This window comes from Ischnura elegans, chromosome 1 (genome assembly GCF_921293095.1).
Source record: "Ischnura elegans chromosome 1, ioIscEleg1.1, whole genome shotgun sequence".
Lineage (NCBI taxonomy): Eukaryota > Metazoa > Arthropoda > Insecta > Odonata > Coenagrionidae > Ischnura > Ischnura elegans.
In genome coordinates this window covers 166561074-166581563 of record NC_060246.1, presented here as the reverse complement: position 1 = coordinate 166581563, position 20490 = coordinate 166561074, and the positions used below count along the sequence as shown (strand labels likewise).

Here is a 20490-nt window from a genome sequence, read left to right as displayed (position 1 = left end):
ATACAGAGTAGGGCTGTACATATTACATAGTTTTCAATAATAAGTCAGATACCCACAGTTTTACACCCAAAGTAAATGATACTATTCCAGCTGGGAATTATTTCATAAAAAACGCTAAGCCAGTATTCATTTACCACTGCATTATACTCTACTACCAACGTAGCACTCATTCTTATTAAATTCGATGATTGAATGAATTCAATAACATAAACATTGAAGTCCCTAACATTGTCCCCTACAACCAATGGAATACCCCGATTTATAAATTCATTTGAATACACAAATATTTGCATGAATTGCATGCGATTTTAAACCCAGACTTGCCATCTGGGTGTGCATTAAATACTGATCATCCAACAATGAAAAAAATAATAACATAAAAGATGAAGCTTCATTCACTTCGCCGAAACACGCACATGAATTCGTTTACCCGACAAACAAAAAATGCATGCACCTGATCGAAAAAGTTGCGGCTAATTTTTGATAAGATAGTGTCTGCCCATCAACCAGTGCGGTTAGCCTCAGTTTCAATAATGAGTCATAGGTTTAATTTCACCATAGGTTCAGATTGGTAACAACTGGGCGTGGCAGTTCTTGCCATTCTATTCATCTTACCAGTCTTTTCTCTTTCGCTGTTCCATCTACACCTTGGCCTAATAGAGTTGCAGACAGCTTTTTAGTAGTATTTTGACAGGCAATTCGAATGAATTCCACCCTTTTGTCCGCATCTTGCAGATCATCAGAGAGAACTTCAGTCTTTCCGGCCCTGAGAAATGGAATTTGGTAACACAGAATGAGAATTTAGCACGGGCTGATAGGAAATTCTCATGAAGAAATAAAATAATAAACTTACCTTGAAAAAGTTTGATCAGCAAGCTGCTTGACTCTGAAGAACTGTTTCTTCATCTTTGCGAAATATAAATTGTACTTTCAACAACCAATTGAGAAAAAATGCACGTTAACAACCCCAAGAAAGAAGTTACACATGAGTAACTACATGTAAACTAACAACAGTCACTCCCTCCAACTGTGTAAGGAGTAACATGGGCTTTTGCTAAGTCCATTTATCACAGAGGCCATAATCCTGTAAGAGACCATGTTTTTAAAATGAATTCAATACACCACTATATTGATAAACTCCCATTGCTGAAGTTAATACCCGAAATATAAGCTACAAAATGCCAACTTATGTCACGTTAAGTGAAAAGCACACATATAAACTACAGAAGACAGCGACGGAATGGTATAGGCAGAGCAAGTTTTGGATATTCATGGTATTTAACGCACATCAACAAGATAATCACATTGACTTACCGCAATATTTCTATTGTTATTTCATTCTAGTTTTTTGTCACTTCATGCGCAATGACTCCATGGGTGTCCAAGAATGCCTGACAATCGATCAGTCGCATTGCAGTACTCGATATGAGATCGGCTGCTTTCACTATCGAATTCCCACTATTCCCCGGGAAAATTGAAATCACAATGAAAATACAGTTTAGAAAATTACCTCAGCTCATGCAATCTGTCGTACCATACATATTCGTTTATTTAAAAAGTAATTACGCGATATAAGATGGATTTATCATAAAATACCCCCATAGGAAAATGCTGTTGGCTCTTTTGTTCATTGTGAGTCCAATCTCGTTTCAATAACCATTTTTCTTAACAGGAAGTACAATCCTTCTGCTCATCAAACGGTGTTACAACTGTAGTTTAAATAATAAAAAACTTACTTTACAGCCACATAAATCCCTACAAGTCATCAGCTTCAGCCTTTACAAGCAATAACCGCTATCGTAATAAATCGGTGGCGAATCGCACTCGTCTTTCGCTCCGCTGACGCGCATGCGCAGGTGTGATTGCGTTCAGTCGAAAGAGTGGGGATGTGTTGGCTGATGCATCAGTCATGAAAGCCACCGACAGTGAATGTAAACTCTCAGTGTCTGGTTGACTGCCAGCCGGAATTATAGTTATTCTGTAGTGATACCTTGAGGAACATACATCGCACCATGGAGATCGACAGGAAATTTGTGAACGTCATCATATTAGGATTTGGATTCATGTTCGTTTTCACCGCCTTCCAAACGATGGGAAACATAGAGGTAGGAAATTTCATTAATTAGCCTAATTATTGGGATTTCTGACCTACTGTTTTTCTCTTTATTTTAACGGAGAGGTAATATCCAAGTGTTATTTGTGACGTATACCGAGGATGACTGCATTTTAATTTATAAACATGAGTTTTCCCCAAAGAATTTTCCCAAACAATATTATTTGACGTTGAGATCTCTTACCTTATCTTATATTTACGTATCTAGAAGCACTTCTAGGGCCTCTATGAGGATTTTCTCATGTCTCACGGTGGTAAACAATGTTATTTTTTAATAATCTTTGGGTTTTTTTAATAATAATTATTGTGTGGGCTACTTACATTTTTTTAAATACGCAACTGTGCTTTTATTCGTAAAATTTAAGTTACAGAATTCAGAGATTGTGCATGTTTATATGCTGTTTCGTATGCTCAGGGCATACGATTTGAAGTTGCAGTCTTGATTATAATTTTAGTTAATCCTTGAGAGTGAGTGAATAATTCAGCCTCATGGGAAAGCGTAACTTTTTAATAACTATCTTAGATTTGACAATACTACGGAATGCCTTCTCAACAATGGTGTATGTGAATAGTTTCATTCATGCATTTTACGTCCATGTTTATAATTATTTATCTTAACCATTTTTTTAAATCTGAGGGTACAGATGTATTATTTTTTTGCGTGTAGGTTCTAAAATTAGATTTACGGATTAAAAACGCTTTTTAATAAATTCATAACAATTTCATAACAAAAGTAGGAAATTCGCTTGATAATGTGCCATTAACGTTCATTATTTATATTCCCTTCCATTATTTGTCATTCTGTGTACAATATAGTTGCTTTATCTCGGCGAAATCGGACTATTTATCAGTATTCTCGAAGATGTTGGTGTCGTGGGAGTTTATTTTCCCGCGTCTTATCCCATAAGGCACGCAGGTATTTTTTCTGCGGACATTTTCGAACGCTTGAACCAAGGGGACCTAGGAACCAAGGGGGTCTCTCAAGGTAGTAATTCCATCATTCTGATGATATAGACGAATAATGACCTACCGAAAATTAGAAAATGGCTGTAACGAAGTAAAAGCAATCGAGTTTCTGTTAACGATTACATCTGTTGGTAATTTTTACTTTTAATCGTTACATTTTAAAATAAATTTTTACTCGTAATCATACCTACTCCAAATCTCGCATGAGTTATCGTTACATTTTAGTAATCAAAAGTGAAATTTGAATTTGGCCGATGGGAAAGATTTGTCGATAACCTTCCATCTGCCAAATTCCATCGGCGAATTGCGATTTCGCTGCTGAGTGAACGACTCTATTTTGGTTAAATTTGTTGTTTTTTAAGGATTTTCCACATGGTTTTTCCTCCACTAAGTGATTGTTAATATTGTATGCTGAACCTTGAATATAAAAATTCATTGATCATAAAATGTGGGGATGACGACGATATTGGTGGACAGTTTTGGGTCGACAAACGCCTCCACCACGCCCGTGGCTACGGCACTGAACTGTAAACTATGGCTGTAGGACAACTTTAAATGCTTTGAAATTACTGGGAAATCGCGCGTATTTGAAAAATTTCTCAGCTTTTACTATCCGTGAGAGATCGCGAATTGGAATACAAACGACTTGGATCCTGTACGATAGTTTTTTCATCTCTAAATGCACCGATAATTTCAATCGTATTTTTCGCATTTTCCCCTTTAAAATACATAATGCATTGATGGGAATCGGCCATGTCTGGAGGGCCCGGAAGAGCCTCTATTGCTCCCTTGTGCAATGCGTTGCGTTAGCAATTTATTATTTATTGTTCATTGAGCTAAAGCCATTGTTGGAGCAATCCGCGTGTGTTGTCCAGGCGGAATCGAGACCGCGAGTGTCACCTGGTTGTCCTGACAACCAGTATCACCAAGGCAACGTGTGGCACAGTATTTTTCCCACTTTAACTTATTTCCAACTCAGCGGTTGTTGAAAGACCTTTTTAACATTTCACCATTGGCGGAGAAGTCCGGGACCCTTAGCAGCAGAAATTATTATGGGATATAACTGCGGAGTAGCCAGCGGCTTGCTTTTACGGAGTGATCCGTGTGTGCAAATTGAAGTGCGAAGATTCCATTGACGAAAAAGCATTTTTCTTCATCGGGATTCGAATCTAAATATCATCAATTCGCGCGAATTTTTCTTCCCGGCTTAGCGACTTTTTCCTTGTCGAAGAGTTTTGATTTCAAAAATAAAACTAAATTAATTAAAATTTTCAGTTGTTAACACGGATGTGCCCAGGATCAAAAATAGGAGGGGGCAAAACTAGCTATGGTCGTTCAAGTTGTAATTTTTTTTGTACAGAAAAGCTTTTTGAAACCAAAATTATAAGGAAATTATGACAGCGATTTATTAGTTTTTATAATTATTTGCTTGAAAAAAAAATAATGATTTTTATTTTAGTTCCACGTCTTATACTGATATCAATTTTCTTCAAAAGGAAAATTTGTTCATAACTTTTGTTCTGAATTAAATTTATTTTCTCTTCTCGGGGGGGGGGGTAGATGTCCCCCTCTCCCCCCCCCCCCCGGCCACCCGCCGGGTACGCCCGTGGTTGTTAATGTACTAGTGCAGCTACTAAATTACATAAATTTAACCTAACCTTCAGCGTATTTATTAACTTCCAATGTTTGGATCTTCCGCATTCTCAATATTTACTTCAATGGAGGCCCCTGTCGTTGCCCCTCTTGAAAATGGTAAATTAACGTGTAATCCTTATACTTTCTGTGAGTCTTGGCTTCCGGGCGTTCCTCCGCGTTGAGTTGTCCATAGGTGAAGATAGTTTCTCCATCCATCCTGCTGGCGTCTTTAGGTCAGAAGTAGCAATGCATAAAATTAAGACGGCCAAAGTTATACATCGCCACCTCTGAACTGAAGACGCCAGCAGGATGGCTGGAGAAACTGTCGTCACCTACGGACAACTCAACGCGGAGGAACGCCCGAAAGCCGAGACTCGCATGGAAAAACGCCGCGGAAACCTTATATCTAACTTATACTATCATACAATCCTAAGTTTGGCATCCTGTAATGAGGCCCTCAGTTTATAAGCTTGTTCCATCATTTTCCGTGATCGTCTTTCTCCTTTTTTCCTTCTTTGTCTGCCGCCGCAATTGGTTAATACTTATCTCTGGGTCTTCCTTGGGGGACTGATTCACTTTTCCTTACGTTACATTCCTCACGCAATTATGTACTATGTGTTATGAAATTTGAGCCAAATGGTTTGACCTATCCACCGGTCGTGGGTGGGATTAGCGAATAATATTAATCGTTAAAAAATTAGTTGTATTCAATCGTTATTTTTTTGATGAAAGGTTGTTTTAAATTTTATTCTTTATAAGTTTGCACAAAAACATTCGAAAATAACTTCCATTAATATAATTCGTTAAGTTTTGATGAATGTCGATCTTTTCCAATTATGGTACGAAGCATGTCCAACAGAAAAGTGGGCCAAATAAAACGCTGTCTACGTAAGTAAGATTGCAGTACCATGGGGTCGTTGTGCACGAGAGCAATGAATAAGCCCAGACGATTAAATGTATAATCCCAACGAAAGCGGTGATGAGTGGAGTGGCCGACCAAGTTTCGGAGCGCACTCTTTAGGGGCAGGTCAGCACATGTTGCAGTTATTTTGCCGTCTCGCATCCAGGCATGTGTTTTAGCAATTAACCGATCAACACGACGCAATTTTGATTGCGCGTTAGCATGTACGTCAGATTGCGCAACGACGTGCTCAGTGTAAAACGGCCTTTAGAGACGAGATCACTCACAGGCAATGTCTCGCATGGCTCCTCGGTGACATCGTGTTTGTTATCCATATCGGTGTCAAATGCGATGAAGAGAATCGCCAGAAACCCATGGCAAGTTTAATATAATTGCGAAAAAATATGTTTTGAAGTTTAATTTATGATTGTTTTTTTATTTTAATGCTGAACAAATAATAACTCACAAGTGCGAGTAACTTTTTTTAACTCTAACTTGAACCAGTTTATTTTTCATAAAAGTGAATTTTTACTTTAATTAATTACTTTTGTCTGTATTAACTTAAATTCTTTCAGTTAATCAGTTTATGTTTGTGGTCTTTTTCCCTACTTCTGGCTCCGGGTTCTTGCCCAACGTACTTAGTTCCGAAGTTCCCTTTCTTTTCCCATTCTCTGGCCCACCAAAAGTGCACATAAATCGCAAGAATTCCTATGAGGAGATATCATTTGCCATACCTACAGTGTCCTTTCCACCACCGACCTTGCAGCTCGTCAACGAATCGTGTCGACGGCAGACGACACAGAGAGAAGAGAAGACAGGAAATGCCTTTGTGTGTCAGAGGCTGGCGGACCATGTCTTTGTAGAGGACAAAATGCGACCTTAGCAGTCACATTGCGGGTGCATATTAATTTGGGGGCCATAATATTGAAGTGCTCTTCGCAAAATCCCAGTTCAGTGGAAGCATTCGGTGGAAGATGGGAGGGAAAGATAAGGTATGACGAAAAATAACCATCCCCATTCAGCCGCTCAATCATAATTTAAAAATTAAGTCTACCGCCCTTTTTTCATGCGTTGGTGACTTCGTTTGAGTTTCTGCTCAATGGCTCCTTTAGAGAGAACCGCTCGTTTAAGGAATTAATGTCTCACGAGATAGTAAACAGCATAGAACCACGAGAGAACGATGCGTGCAGCCGAGGAGTAGCCGATGGTCATCCGTTGGGTATAAGTGCGTGACGTCATCAACTAACCTGGAAATGTGTTAAGGTCGTTGACATTTTTTTTATCGCGAATGTCTCGAGAAGTTGGCGACTTTTCGGAAGACGGGGAAATATGTTCAAAAAAGGCTATTCGGGCTTCCAGCCGGGTGGTCTCCCTCCATTCTGCCGACGTTTCGGAACACGAGTCGGGTTCCATCCTCAGGAGGGCTAAGCCCTGAGGATGGAACCCGACTCGTGTTCCGAAACGTCGGCAGAATGGAGGGAGACCACCCGGCTGGAAGCCCGAATAGCCTTTTTTGAACATATTCGCCGGGAAAGCATCAGATTTTACTTCACGGGGAAATATGGCTTTTTAAACTTTATTACAATCGAAGATAAAGTGAAATTGGTGAAAGAGACTGTTGCAAGACGCACGCTTTCTTCCTTTCTACACGACTGTAACCTCTGAGATGTAAGAGGCGCTAACTTGCTCCACCGTTTTTATTTCCTCCGCGAAGCGCGGGAAAAGCGCTTATTCCAATGGCATGTGTCCTTATGGCAGAGTTAAATAAAGCATAACTTTTATGTCTTGCAGCACGCCTCATTTTATGCGCCAATTCATTTTAATTCCAAATATTTGTGCACCAGAGAATGCATTAGTATTGTATACGACGGATTTTCAGGCAATCACTTCCAGAAAACAATAAAAAGTTTCGTCTCTTCTAACAGTCTTTGACGGAAGGGTTCCAGAAACGTAAACGGTTTTATATATTCAAACGGCTCAATTTATGGGTTACTGGTCTTTAATTTGCTATACAAATGCAATTTTGTATTCTGGGGAAAAATAAACCATACAAACTTCAAAGTTAAAAATTACTCAGATCAAGGTATTCTTTTGAACGGCGCACTGGTATACTGGATAAAATCACATTATACGCTTAGTGAGCCATCATTAGCGATTATTTGGTAACTGTGATAGTTATTATACAGCACTTAACGTTAGTAACCAATTATGAACAGCCCAAATAACGCTGTAGGTATGAGAAAGTTTTCATAGCATCCCCTACTATAGTAATTATATTTTCTATTATAATTATATTATAATGATAACTATTATAATTTCAAGCAGTGGACAATCGAAATTTGGGTGGATACGTACGAACATTATAAACTCAAGGGATCCGCGCGTTACGCAATGGCGTATTTAGGCGGGTGTCCTCATTTCGGAAGGGTCTTTGCTCATAATCGCTCCTTCCTCAGTGGACAACAATCAGCAACTACGAGCAATGCTTAGATGGTAAGATCATTATTTGTAAACTGCTCTTTAATTGATCCGAATTTTATGCTTTAATAAATTTAATATATTATTTCCTAACACGATCTATAAAGTCGACAATTTTCAAAATCACTTTAATATGATGACTGAAAATAAACTGAGTCTGATAAAATACTCTAGTAAGTCTGTGCTCAAATATTTACTACGACTGTCTTTTCTGAAAAACCGTGTATATATCGAGTGTATTGTTTTGTATGTAAATGAAATCAATAGCTTCTTTCTGATTTATCTTTAAAAAAAATTGGATTCAGGAATGAAGCGTAGATGGAACTGGTGATGAAAAGGAATGGCTTAGTCATTACTATCATTAATTATAATCTCGAATATGAGTTTCGGTTGACATACCGAACTATAGTTTATTTCCACGTGAAATACGGATCGCTCTGCCAACAGCGACACGAGGGTCGACTTTTGCAAAACCATTTAAATGCGCTGTGGATTGATTCGGCGTAGTTTGTACGAAGTGCTTCCTGTGGTCGTGTTGTTTCCTTGGATAGGCCGTTGTTTGTTTGTTTGTTTGAAATCCGTTGCTTCCCCCTCCCTCCGCGAGTCATTCTCCTTTCTCGTCCACTTTCTCCCCAGCAGAGCGCCTGCCCGCTGCTCACTCCATTATTTTTTTCGCGTGGCAGTCGTATTCTTTTTTATTTCGTCTCCTAACGGCGCTCTGCGTGCAGCATTCCGCGAATGAAGAGGGCGTGGAAATGAGGAGTGACACGTGTCAGGCGTTTTTCACCCGTATTGGCATTCTTAACATAAGTTGCCGCGTTTCCACGGAGAAAAATAAATAAACAATATGTCGCGGCCACATGATTTGTCATAGGGATATCAGGGATACTCGCCCTCTCTGAAAGTACTTTATTTTTCAATCATTTTCGTGTGTTAACGTTTCTTAAAGACATTCTTCATCCGTTAAAAGTTTAATGTAAAACCATTCCAGTTAGCCCATTAGTCCGTGGGGTGAAGATTTCTCAATGGCTTCCAAATGTCTGATTTGATTTGATATGGATCAGATAACTTATTGTGATATCACGTTGATGACCATCATTGTATCACAATTCAAGGGCAACGGCCCTCTTGTGTTTTTTTTTTCAATTGCATGTTGGGATTATCATTTTTAAAGGTGATTGATAGCAGAACTTCCTCCTTTCCGCCTTCGCAAGAATCAAAGTCTAGTGAAATTATTAATCTTCATTCAGTGCAGGAAAAGAGACAACTTTCCCTGGACTATCGGAAAGACATCTAGTGAGGAAATGGTACCTACTGGTCCGGTGTTATATTTCAGGAAGGGCAAAAATATAGATTAGAGCACATGAGACATGTATCCAGTATGAATACAAACCGTTTTGAATATTGCGTCGACCACAATAACCATCAATGATACCCACCTAAAGCCATTGTAGGTAGTGCGCTTAAAATCTACACACTTTTATCAACAACTCAATACATAAATCAAATTTTTATGCAGCATCATGTAGATGTTGGGGGCATCTGGTATATAGTATAGCATAGTTTATATCCTTCCAAATCATCTTTCGCCAGTCTCTTTCATTGCCATATAGCGAATATTTATAGTTGCTAAAGTAACGGATTTTTTTAGTCTTTTCTGGTAGGACAGCGTGCATTTTTGCTGTAATTATTTCCAGCTTGCCAACGTATCTTGTCAATACTCATTTTTCGTTTCATTTAAAGTCCGTTCTCGCTAAATAACTTGACCTGTTCCATATCCCTTCTTTTCATAACTTGGTCTCATCGCTTGGCGCATTCGTCTGCCGCTCCTCGCCTTTCCAAGTTCATCATGTCCACTTTGTTGTGGCCGTAGAATCCACGACTGTTACAATAGAGAAGTCTCCGTTCGGTCACTAGAAATGTTGTTATCCACCGGTCATTGAATGAGTCTATAAAGAGCTCTCCTCTCGGGACGCTCACGGAAGAAGGATGCTGATGTCACATGCCACGAGTAGACCCGGTTGGCGGTGGCAGTCTATGGTTCAGAAGGTTGACTTTACTTTTGTTTTATTTTCCTTGGCTCGGGTGAGGCCACAATCCGACCCTCTCTTCCCCCAAGCCAGGGCTCTATTTACATAGGTATTTAAGTTCATCCTTACAGTGCAAAATAAGGTATCGGTATGCATTATTTTCTTCTTTTAGTACATTTGGTTCAGCTCCTTGGACCTTCAATAGTCAATCGATTGCGAGCTGGTCTAGTCTTATCTTTGCTTCATTCGAGCTCATCTCAGGAAGTCCAGCATTTATGATTATATATATAAATTCATTGAAGCAATATAAAAAAAACAAATACCTTGAATATACATAAAAATATAGGCTGCGTTCTCACCAATCAGTGAATGACATGAATAAAAATCAGATGCTTTAAAAGTTGGAATACAAACGTTAAAAAAAAGTATAATATCCTGGTAATCAGAATTTAAAATTTAAAAGTAGTCAAAAAGGACATTTTAACATAAAATCATTCTAACAATATAAAATTTTGTTATAAAACAATCACATGCTTGTTTTGTTAACAAACAAATTGAGCCATCGGAAAAAGCGATCATAAAATGATAGATGCCTTCGAGACCTGGTTCTGGAGGAGGATGCTCAGTATGAAACGGACGGATGGGGAGAGGGATGAATAGATTTATAGGAGAAAAGGGGAAGACTATGGATCACTGCAAGCGAAAGAAGTACACGTTGGATTGGCCACACAGCAGTTATGTGGGGATGAAAGGAAAAATGGATGGCCCGAGGGACAAATACAGAGGGAGGAGTAGGTACCAATAGGGCAGATGCGGAGAAGAGCATCGGGGAGGTAAAAGAAATGGCATGGATAGTGGGCTGTGGGATACTATGGAATTACGAGGGGTTACTGACCGAAATTTATTTTCGTGGTGATATAAAATATCGAAATTTTAACTTTTCGATACTATTCCTCGTGTGTGCAAAATCTCGACTGCAAAAAATGAGAATAAATTGACCGCTATGCACTCATAGCCTCGATGTGGAAATACTCGGAAAGCGATTAAAATGAGTAAAAAAAATAAGTGGCAACATGAATCAACTTTCGAGGGGAGGCCAAACGGGGCCTCCTTCACCTTTGCCTCTTGTTTTAAGTGTCGAATCCCTAGAGAAACTCATATCAACGCCGCCGTATTTTCCTGTTTGTAAAGATGTGCTTAGATTGATGTAAAGTCAAATCGGGAAACAGAATTACGACCCGGAAATTATTGTTGTTACTTAGCTCACAGGATACGTGACGTAATGATTTTCTGATTATTATCATAATTAACAGTCGTTTCTCGATAATAATAGGCGTGGAGCGCAGTTGTGAAATAACCAGTTAAGTGGACTCGCACCTCCCTCTTAACCAATCGTATTTGTTTACTTCTCTTAGTGACTAAGGGTTGAGGTGATGTGAGACATAAGCCTTAAACGAGCAAAATGCTATTTTAAAGTGAGACATGTTACGTAAAAAAGATGATGTCGGTTTGATGTTCATCCTTACGGCCAACGGAGAGCCAATCAGAGCGCCTCTTCAGCACGGCTTCTGTCAGTGTTGTCACCTATAGGTGGTAATAGTTTATTCAATTGACGACAGCCAATTGTCAAATACGTGAAAATTACTAGCACTACATAGCATAGGTATGTTAAATAAACGAATATCCGAGTGAATACTATTTTCACGCTGCGGTGAATTCAATAATGCATAACATATTAATGTTAATTAAGAGACAAGCAATTTCTTTCAAAATTCGCCTTATGTGTGCTTACGTCCCATGGTAGACCAGCCCTCATTACTCCTAAAAAATATTTCAATCATCTTGAAATCCTGGGTGCATTATTGGTAGAATAGACTTTTTCCCATTTTTCCTGGTAAAAAATTAATGTAAAATCTATTAAAATTTCTATTAAAAATTTAAACCTGTGAAAATAATGGGGTTACAGTACCTAATTCGAGAGATGGGAAAATTTTGAGCAGGGTCTTATTTATATAATCGGAAAATATCAAGATGGTTGCGTAATTTTTAAGCGAGTAATCTGTCACCAATAAAGACCGGATACTGAATAGCTCCTATGAAAGCGGACGTAAACCGATCATCATCATCTTCATGTTGTTGCCAAGGAGGGTTTGCTTGCTGTTGTTTACGTAACCAGGGTAGATGGAGATAGTTGCGGGCATAGGGAAAGTCTCCAATAAATGTAATTAGTAAGCGTGGCGATTTATTTATTTGGTGATGGAAGAACTTCAACGTCTGCGGGAGGAAAAAGCCCGGCTCGATCTACTATTGCATGATTGCAATTAAAGACGGCCACCGAACAGAACCCGCCTGCGGTAATTCGTCGCGTCGTAGTGAAACTATGTATCACCATTTTCGAAATCTGTTCATTTATCAGCAACGTTCATCAATGCAGCATTTAAATGAATTCTGTGTGAATTGTGTGGTTATATAAATTAATAACTAATATCGCTTTTATGCATATAATTATTAATTGTTATTATGTTGTATTTGATTAAGTATTTTTATAACATGACACTCATTTTTTAAATAATTATCGTCATAGTAATCATATAAAAATTAGAAATTGATTGTTGGACTGGAGATGAGATGGGAGGAGAATATAAATTGATTGAATTGAGAAAAATAAGTTAGGGGGGTGATTAAGTGAATCGCTTTGGCGCGACGATATCATATCGCCCGATCGGGATTTCCGCTTATCATCTCAGTTTTCTAGGCTTAGTGAAATAGACGTGAGCACCCGAATCCTGGACGGACATTTCATTATGAATATTAGCGACTTCCACGCAGTCACAGCGGGGTCGATTTCTTACTGCTTCTGTAATAAGTGAGAGAGAGAGAGAGAGATCGGTCCAGCCGCAGCTAAACCTGCTATTCGCGGCATACGTCGGAAATGGGTCACTAGGCTGCCAATCTTGTTTCTCGTAGACCTACGGATGCGAGGGGTCAAATGCGAATTATTGCCCTAGGGTGGAGGCCTATTGGCAGTTGTATGCTTATTCCATACCATACTATACGCAGTTCAACAGTAACTAGCTTAAGATACGCAGCCAGAAATGTGAAAGATAAGAAATGCATCGATATGAAAAGACTATCGGATAGAAGAGCTGCGTCAAACCAATCTTACGACTCTTGGCTTAACGATGATAATGAATGAACCAGGTGCTAAATTCACTTGTCACATATTCGATGTCATGACTGCCAAATGATACGCTATTGCTGACGTTAAAGAAATCTAAGTCATTCGGGAGCAATGAAGCAAGGAAAAATTAAATTCAAATGAAAATTGAGCGATAAAATAAGTATCTTCATTCTTACGTCTCTCTTACGGTGAAAACTCATTGACTCTGGAGAGATTTTCACGAAAACAACGAATAAGAAGCCACTGCCTCAGTCCTGATGTACATCTTATCCATACAAGTACGGGCCTATTTCATAAAATTAAACGCGGTACAAAGATGGAATAACAAGGCTGTCATATTAATTAATAGATCGAGGTGACATTAAACATGGATTAAAAAAAAACTATTTTCAATTCCAATTCACCGGTCAGTGTCGAGGTGTTTGGACTCAAATGATAGCCATATTTGTAAAAATGAACTTAAAGCGTCTGTTTGTCCTTTATGCATTACTACACCATCCATTCGATCAGCATTATTGTTGGCAAGTAGGTGTATGTTTTCATTGAGGAGGTTTATGCGCCATCTAATTCGTCGTGACTGGTCCTCAGGACCCCAGTAGCGGATAGAGAAAAAACTCAAGGAGGGGCGCAAAAGATACATTTAGTTACCTTTTCTTTTATGGTAATAAAAAATAATCAAGTCACATGCAAATTTTAAGAAGGTTTTAATTAAAGAGATTATGTAAAAGTACAAGACAATGCCATCTTATGGTGTAAAATAAGTTAAAATTGTGGTTCTGCAATGTTTGGCAATACGGGCGGCCCCTCTGCGCCCCCCATCTGTATCCGCAACTGCGGAGGCCCCTCATGTGGTGGATCATAAGCCAAGCATCGGTTGCAGTACAGCCGTTTCATTTTATGCTTTCCAGAAAGTATTTCCACTCAACATAGAGGGCTAATTGTTTTATCGGATGAATGAACGTATAAAATATTTGTGTCCTTCCCGAAGAACTCCGACAAACGGTCGAAAATTTTAATCTACCCGTAATAATTCTTTCAATCAATTTTCTTTTTCGATTCTTATTTTCCTAAAAATCACGTTTTTAGCTGAAATTTTCGCAATTTTCTTTAGAACCAATAATTACGTATTACCTGGGCTAAAAGTTTTAGTGATAATAAATAGTTATTGTGACTATCCTTAATTCTTAGTTTGATATGTTTGAAATGTAATGCCCTTTCTGGTACGACAGCATTGGGAGCTCGAAAGAACGTTCATACAACTATTCCTCTTTCTATTAGCCATGCTCACATCTGCTTAAACACTGAGGTAAAAATACATACAAGCAGTAGGGAGTGTTACAGGTTTTGCTAGTGAGTGAGAGAGAAGGTTTTACGGTGGGGAAATGGAAGATTCAGATTAATGTCTATAGGCGAGCGGGAGGGGAACTGCTGGAAGATGGAAAAACCGCGACCCTAATCTCTCGGCCTGAGACCTATCTACGCACGCACGCTTTCCCGTCCAATCCGCTCAGAGTGGCGTCTTGTATGCATCGGGCAATTATCCCGACTGTCAGAGGGCTGCTCGTTCCACCTTCTCCGGGCAGCTGTCAGTACGTCGTCGCGGTTACAGATGACGGCCAGGGATGACACAGGGCGGTCAACGGCCCAGAATATCATAGACCGGCTCCTGAATACATCCCTGCACATGCGTTTCACGTTCCCGGTTGCGATGGACTTGTGGCGGCCGGTTCACGCTAAAGTCTGAACTTTTATTGATTTTATTCATTGTTAAGAAGGAAATTACGAAATCAGTTTGCCATTTTTTTCATTAGTGAATCTCGTCTTGAGAATGAATGTTTTACAGCGCCCCGGAATCACCGTCAAGACGAGCCGTACCGTCAAACAGTCATCCGTGTTTTTTATTCAATATTTTCCCCTGATGTGTGAGCGCGAACATATAACGTCGCCCACGCGATTTCACTTTCTCTGGAATCGGCCAATCGCCCCGCGAGAAAGTCTCCGTCAAAACAAGTGACGGTGCATACGCGATCACTAAACACACATTCGCTCGTGGCGAGGAGTCAACGATTTCAGGGTGGCCAATCTTATGGAAAGTGGTGGAATATCATTGTATCCGGAAAGTGGCGCAACGCTAGGGAAAGTACCTAAAAAAGCATAATAACTATGAAAATGGTTAATATTTATCTCCCCATTACTTATCACTTATTACTTAACTTGAACATGTTATTAAAAGCCTGACACACGCGATCGTTTCTTCCATCCCGTTCAAGCGATTGCTCCAATGATCACTCTAATGATGGAGGGATAAAGACCCCTTCACGAAATCATTTTTCGCGAAGGCTCCAGGGATGAAAATCCGATCCCTTTTTTCCATCTCTCGGCACGCCCTTTTTCCGTCGCTGAAACTATCGCTAGTACAGTCTTTCGGCCAATCAGAACGCACAGCCGCTAAACAGAGATTGTAACGCCACGGTCGGCTTTTGATAGAATGAGGATTGTAATGCGGAAAGCGACGGAAAAAGCGATGGAAAAAGGGAGGGCGAGAATGACTCTGAGAATGATGGGTCGAGCGATCGCTATTTTTGGTCCATGACGGGGTATCGACGGAGCTATCACTCTGAGGGGAGGATAAAATGGTCTCATCTACGAGTACATCCTGTAGTACATAGTATTTCTTTAGCCGCCTCAATGGGTCGTGCGTTCTAATTGTGGGATGTGTTAGGACACCAGTTGTAAAAAAAAAAAAAATGAAATGTGCATTCGATGTTCCGTTCAGCATTTATTAAATTTCTTTATTGCTCGAGGGAAAAACGAATTCCCGAACTGTTTTGCAGTGTGGGAAAATATCTCTCTTAATTTATCGTTTTTGCTGCACGTGGGAATTAGTGAGGTTGTGAAATGATATTGTCAGTGTCGCTCTTGAAGATTCTCAATTGCTCAAGCAATCTAAGCCTAGCGCGCAGCCTCCGAGTCTCCAGCGACTCCTTGTCTAATTCGTTTTACATCTGCGTAACGCTTTCTGCACGCCCGCGGTAGTTTTCTTACTAATCCCTCAGTTTTCCATTGCATTTCATTAAGTTCTTGGATCAAGTCTCTCTGCGCCAGATCCCATTGTGCTCGCTGCATATTCAACGCGTGTCTGGACAAATGCGAAATAGCTCCTATCTTTTTTTCCTTTTTCGTCTGAAAATCTTCCTGCAACACGTTAGAATAATCCTAGACTCTTCAGTGCTCCTTCACAAATATTCGTTATATATTTTCCCCACGATGGGTTTGAAGTTTATTTATTTATTTTTTTATTTATCAAATTGTCCACGTACAGCATAGTTTGCCATTTTATAGTGGTCGTGACGTTGTCGTTGAAGTTGTCGTGACTACCAGACACTTCATCTGTCACCTTCATATTGACACAAGCCACAGCATATACATGGGCATAGTTGGACGACCTACACAATAGATGTGCCGCCGTGCATTTGCTTAGATTGTTCTAGTCCCAATCCATGCTTGGCTGCACTCATGAACATTGTTACATTTAGATGATAGAGAATCAAAGTCCGTGTGATCACTAATTTCGCGATAGATGATAGGGTCGTCATCAAATAAACGTATTTTACTGCCAAGTCGGGAGCTGAGGTCATTCATGTAATTTTCTATAGACCAGTCTTAAACTACAAGGAAAATGTTGGCGATAAAGGTCAACTATACTTACCACGAAAATTTCAAGGTGATATTGAATACCCTTCAGCTGCAAACAGTAAAGTCTGCAATGTACTTCTGTAATGTTGACGATACGAATGTTGTGACTGGCAATGAATTATCTAAAAAGGTTGAGAGAATAATGAAGGAAAATAAAAGCAAATTTACTGTACTTCAGCAAAAGTCGAAGCAGATATTGCATTCTTGATATTGAAGAAGAAGAAAAGGAATTTTTTATTTGGCTCACATATAGTAATATGTAGTATTCTTAATCTGAAACTTGAGGCTTTCGCAATGAGAACCAGTGGATTTTCTAGCCTTTCTTGCCTCATTTAACACACATTCTCCGAGGGAAAACGTCCTCGATTCATAACTGTAAGCTTGAGGTATTTTTTCAGGGACATAACCAATAATTTTTCCTACCTGAATTTAACCGCTTTCCAAAGAATACAATCTGCACAGTAATGAATTTTTCTCGTGCCTTATGTTCCTAACCTATGAAAATAGGGTCCTAGCTAGGAGGCCCGGGCTTGGCCTCCGGGACGTATCCCGGTGTGCCCTCCTGTTCCGAAATTGACAAATTTTACTGTCAGAATACCAACATTGAGCAGTTAACTTGATTTCAATGATACATCATTTAACAGCATAATTAGCACCTGGCTTGAGTAAAGAAAATAATTATTAAATTAATATAATTCAATCAGGTAAGATTCGATTCAATCTCAAGAGGGTAAGGATTAAAATTTCAAAATTTATTTGTTATATTCCGCACCCCGAGACACACACCCCATTGTGTGCATTGTGCTGGTGCCCTCTGGCTATGGCGCCTTCCACCGCCCTGAGAACGGGCCCAGCACAGACCTCATCCGAGCCTATCTCCCGAGGTTGATCCGGGAGGCTGTAAAACTTGCAATCTTGCATCAAACTCCACTTCTGGCATGAAGATGCTGGTAGGATTGCCGGCGATATTGTCGCCATCAGCTGTCGAACAACGCGGTGGAAACTCGAAAAACCGTGGCTGTACTTACCGCGGCAAAAATTGAGGTCAGAACCGTCGCTAACGAAAGCGTATAGGCTTGCTTCTGCATTGATCCATTTTTCGGGGCGTTAAAGAGGAAAAAGTGTGGAAAATCATCCGACTGGATCACACCAATCGTCTTAAGGCAATTTCTCTTGCGGCCAAAGCCATGTCGCGGAGATATCTGTGGAACCATTTCTCCAGGAGTTCACTCCGACCCGAAAACGGAAGTCTTAGAAAGAATTGGATTGGTGGATAGGGAAGATAACCATACCCCCTCTGAAAAAGCGCTCAACTATCGCCCGCCGAATTAAAAATTTGCTCATCTAGGAGCGCAGCGATACGAATCCGCTCAGCTGGCTGTAGCCGGAGCATAAACGCTCACCTCCAATTCTACAAGCTACGGAGGCGAGCGTTTGTGCTCCGTCTAACGACTGAAAAATCAAGTATTTATAATCTAACGGCATGGCATTAAGTCCAATTTCTCTATTTTTATTTTCTCTACTTCAAATTAAAAAATAATTAATATCTGCAAAATGCCATTCTCTGTGAATGATGTACTCCATAGAACGAGTTCTATTCACCATGTGTCGCTACACTGCAGCAGCACATTCAGGAGTGAATACATAGTTACCGTTTTTAGGTATAGTAATGAAGCACCACAAAGGTAGGCCGCTATGGACCACTACAATCTCTATGATATTTATAGCCTTGTATAATATATATAATTTGCTTTATATCGAGCCTAAAATGCTAGGCTTAGATTGCTTGAACAATTGAGAATGGATATCTTTAAGAGCGACACGGAGAACATAATATTAGAGCCACACTATATTTCCAGGACTGACAGAATTATAAATTAAGAACAGATAAATTAAGAGCGATGTTTTGCCGAACGGAATGGTATGGGAATTCGTTTTTCCCCTGAACCATAAAGAACTTTAATAAATGCTAGTCCCAACTTCGTAGAGAACTTCATTTTTATGCGTAGACGGCTGGTCTCCTAGCACCCCCTGCCACACGCCTTTTAGGCGGCTTGCGGGGTATTATGTAGATGTATATGAAAATAATTGCTCTATGGCGGCCGCGCGGGCAGTTGGGAAATATCTGAATTAAGCGTGAATAATTAAAAAAATGTGATGAATTTGAGAATAATGTGAAAAATGAAAAATAAAGTAGAAGGAACGAATAAAATATTTTTCCTGCTGCTGGTTGTTGATTATCATAAAAAACATAAATTAATAGGAAATAACACATAAAAAGGGAATAATTGAAAATGGAAATGAATTCATCGAATAACGCATAGAGGTGAACATAAGGAACGTCGCGTCGTTGCCATCCTAATGTTTATGCTCCGGTTTTGTAATGTTTGGATAAATTTTTTGCACAGCGTGACTGAGACAAAGACGTCTGCGATTTAACACAGCCAGTTTAACTTAATTTTATTCTGAACTACTTGGTTTTCCTTCAATTTAAGGCTTTTGGCGATCATATGGGTTGTATTTATTGTTTTTCGGGATGGCTTCTTTAACTCTCCATTTTTTCTGTTCAACTGGGTAAGTTTTTGAAATTCTGATCTCATCCGCAGCAAACCGTGTTGACCAGCCTTCGACACGACGACCCCAGCTTCCCAGACGGCGCTGGCTACACCAGTCTCTCCGTCATCTACGCCGTCTTCGCAGTGTGCAATTGGATCGCGCCGTCCATACTGAGCGTCACCGGACCCAAGATTGCCATGCTCGTCGGCGCCGTCACATACGCGTGAGTACACTCAATTGACATCTTATCTAGCCCTCCCCCAAATCTGTTGTGTTTTTCCTCAGAATGGCCAGAAATAAGGAATACAGAGGCGATATCATTTGCAAGGGGGAAAAGTAATGCGGGCTTTTGTTTTCGATTCTCGCACTTTTCTCAAATATTTTCAAAACAAAAAGTGCACCACCATTAACCACCACTACGATTATTTTCTTGCAAACCGGGGATCGGGTTGGTCAGGTGGCTAGAATGTTGGCTTCCCACTCTATCGGTCCGGGAGCAAACCCCGGCGGTGGCAAGGATTTTCAGAGGCTGTCCGATCCCTGCTTGAATATTGTGTGGATGGTACTTCAAGTGGAGCCCTTAGATGCGGTCGGATGGGGAACTAAGCCGTGGTCCCCTTGGCGCCCTTCGCTAGGAGCAGGTTAATGCTGACGCCGGGTTTCTCTCCACCCTTCCTTCCTTGCCATTCCATCAAGGCGCCAGTGACCTTAACTGTCGGTCGCCTCATCTAACCTCCGCTTCATGCCTATCTTTTGGTGTTTTTAATTTTTTCTTGTATTGCCAGTAGCCCCGAAAAAATATTTTAGTTTAGCCCAAGTAAAACCGTAAACTTGCCCCATACATGGTAATGAGCAAATTTACTGTGAACGTGTTTACTTATTTCAATTACTAGGGAGACGAATGTGTAATAAATGCGAAGTTTTGTACATCAGT

The 20490-nt window shown here is 40.0% G+C and overlaps 2 protein-coding genes across 4 annotated transcripts in view; one reads left to right on the top strand and one right to left on the bottom strand.

Moving 5' to 3' along the window:
- LOC124173389 (rho GTPase-activating protein 44-like) overlaps positions 1 to 1753 on the bottom strand; it is a 43959-nt gene extending 42206 nt beyond the window's left edge. Inside the window, exons 1-4 of one of the 3 annotated variants that reach the window (XM_046552891.1) lie at positions 1737 to 1753; positions 1315 to 1458; positions 854 to 1084; positions 616 to 766 (exon numbers count right to left, since the gene is read on the bottom strand). In XM_046552891.1, coding sequence (XP_046408847.1) covers positions 616 to 766; positions 854 to 906 — 204 coding nt within the window. In that variant the 5' untranslated portion in view covers positions 907 to 1084; positions 1315 to 1458; positions 1737 to 1753. Of the gene's footprint in view, positions 1 to 615; positions 767 to 853; positions 1085 to 1314; positions 1459 to 1736 lie in introns of those variants that run through there. The other 2 variants (XM_046552890.1, XM_046552897.1) reach the window with 2 other exon arrangements.
- A 133-nt stretch (positions 1754 to 1886) lies between these two features.
- LOC124173379 (UNC93-like protein MFSD11) overlaps positions 1887 to 20490 on the top strand; it is a 105972-nt gene continuing 87368 nt past the window's right edge. The window contains exons 1-2 of the mRNA XM_046552881.1: positions 1887 to 2105; positions 19607 to 19779. Coding sequence (XP_046408837.1) covers positions 2013 to 2105; positions 19607 to 19779 — 266 coding nt within the window. The 5' untranslated portion in view covers positions 1887 to 2012. The remainder of the gene's footprint in view (positions 2106 to 19606; positions 19780 to 20490) is intronic.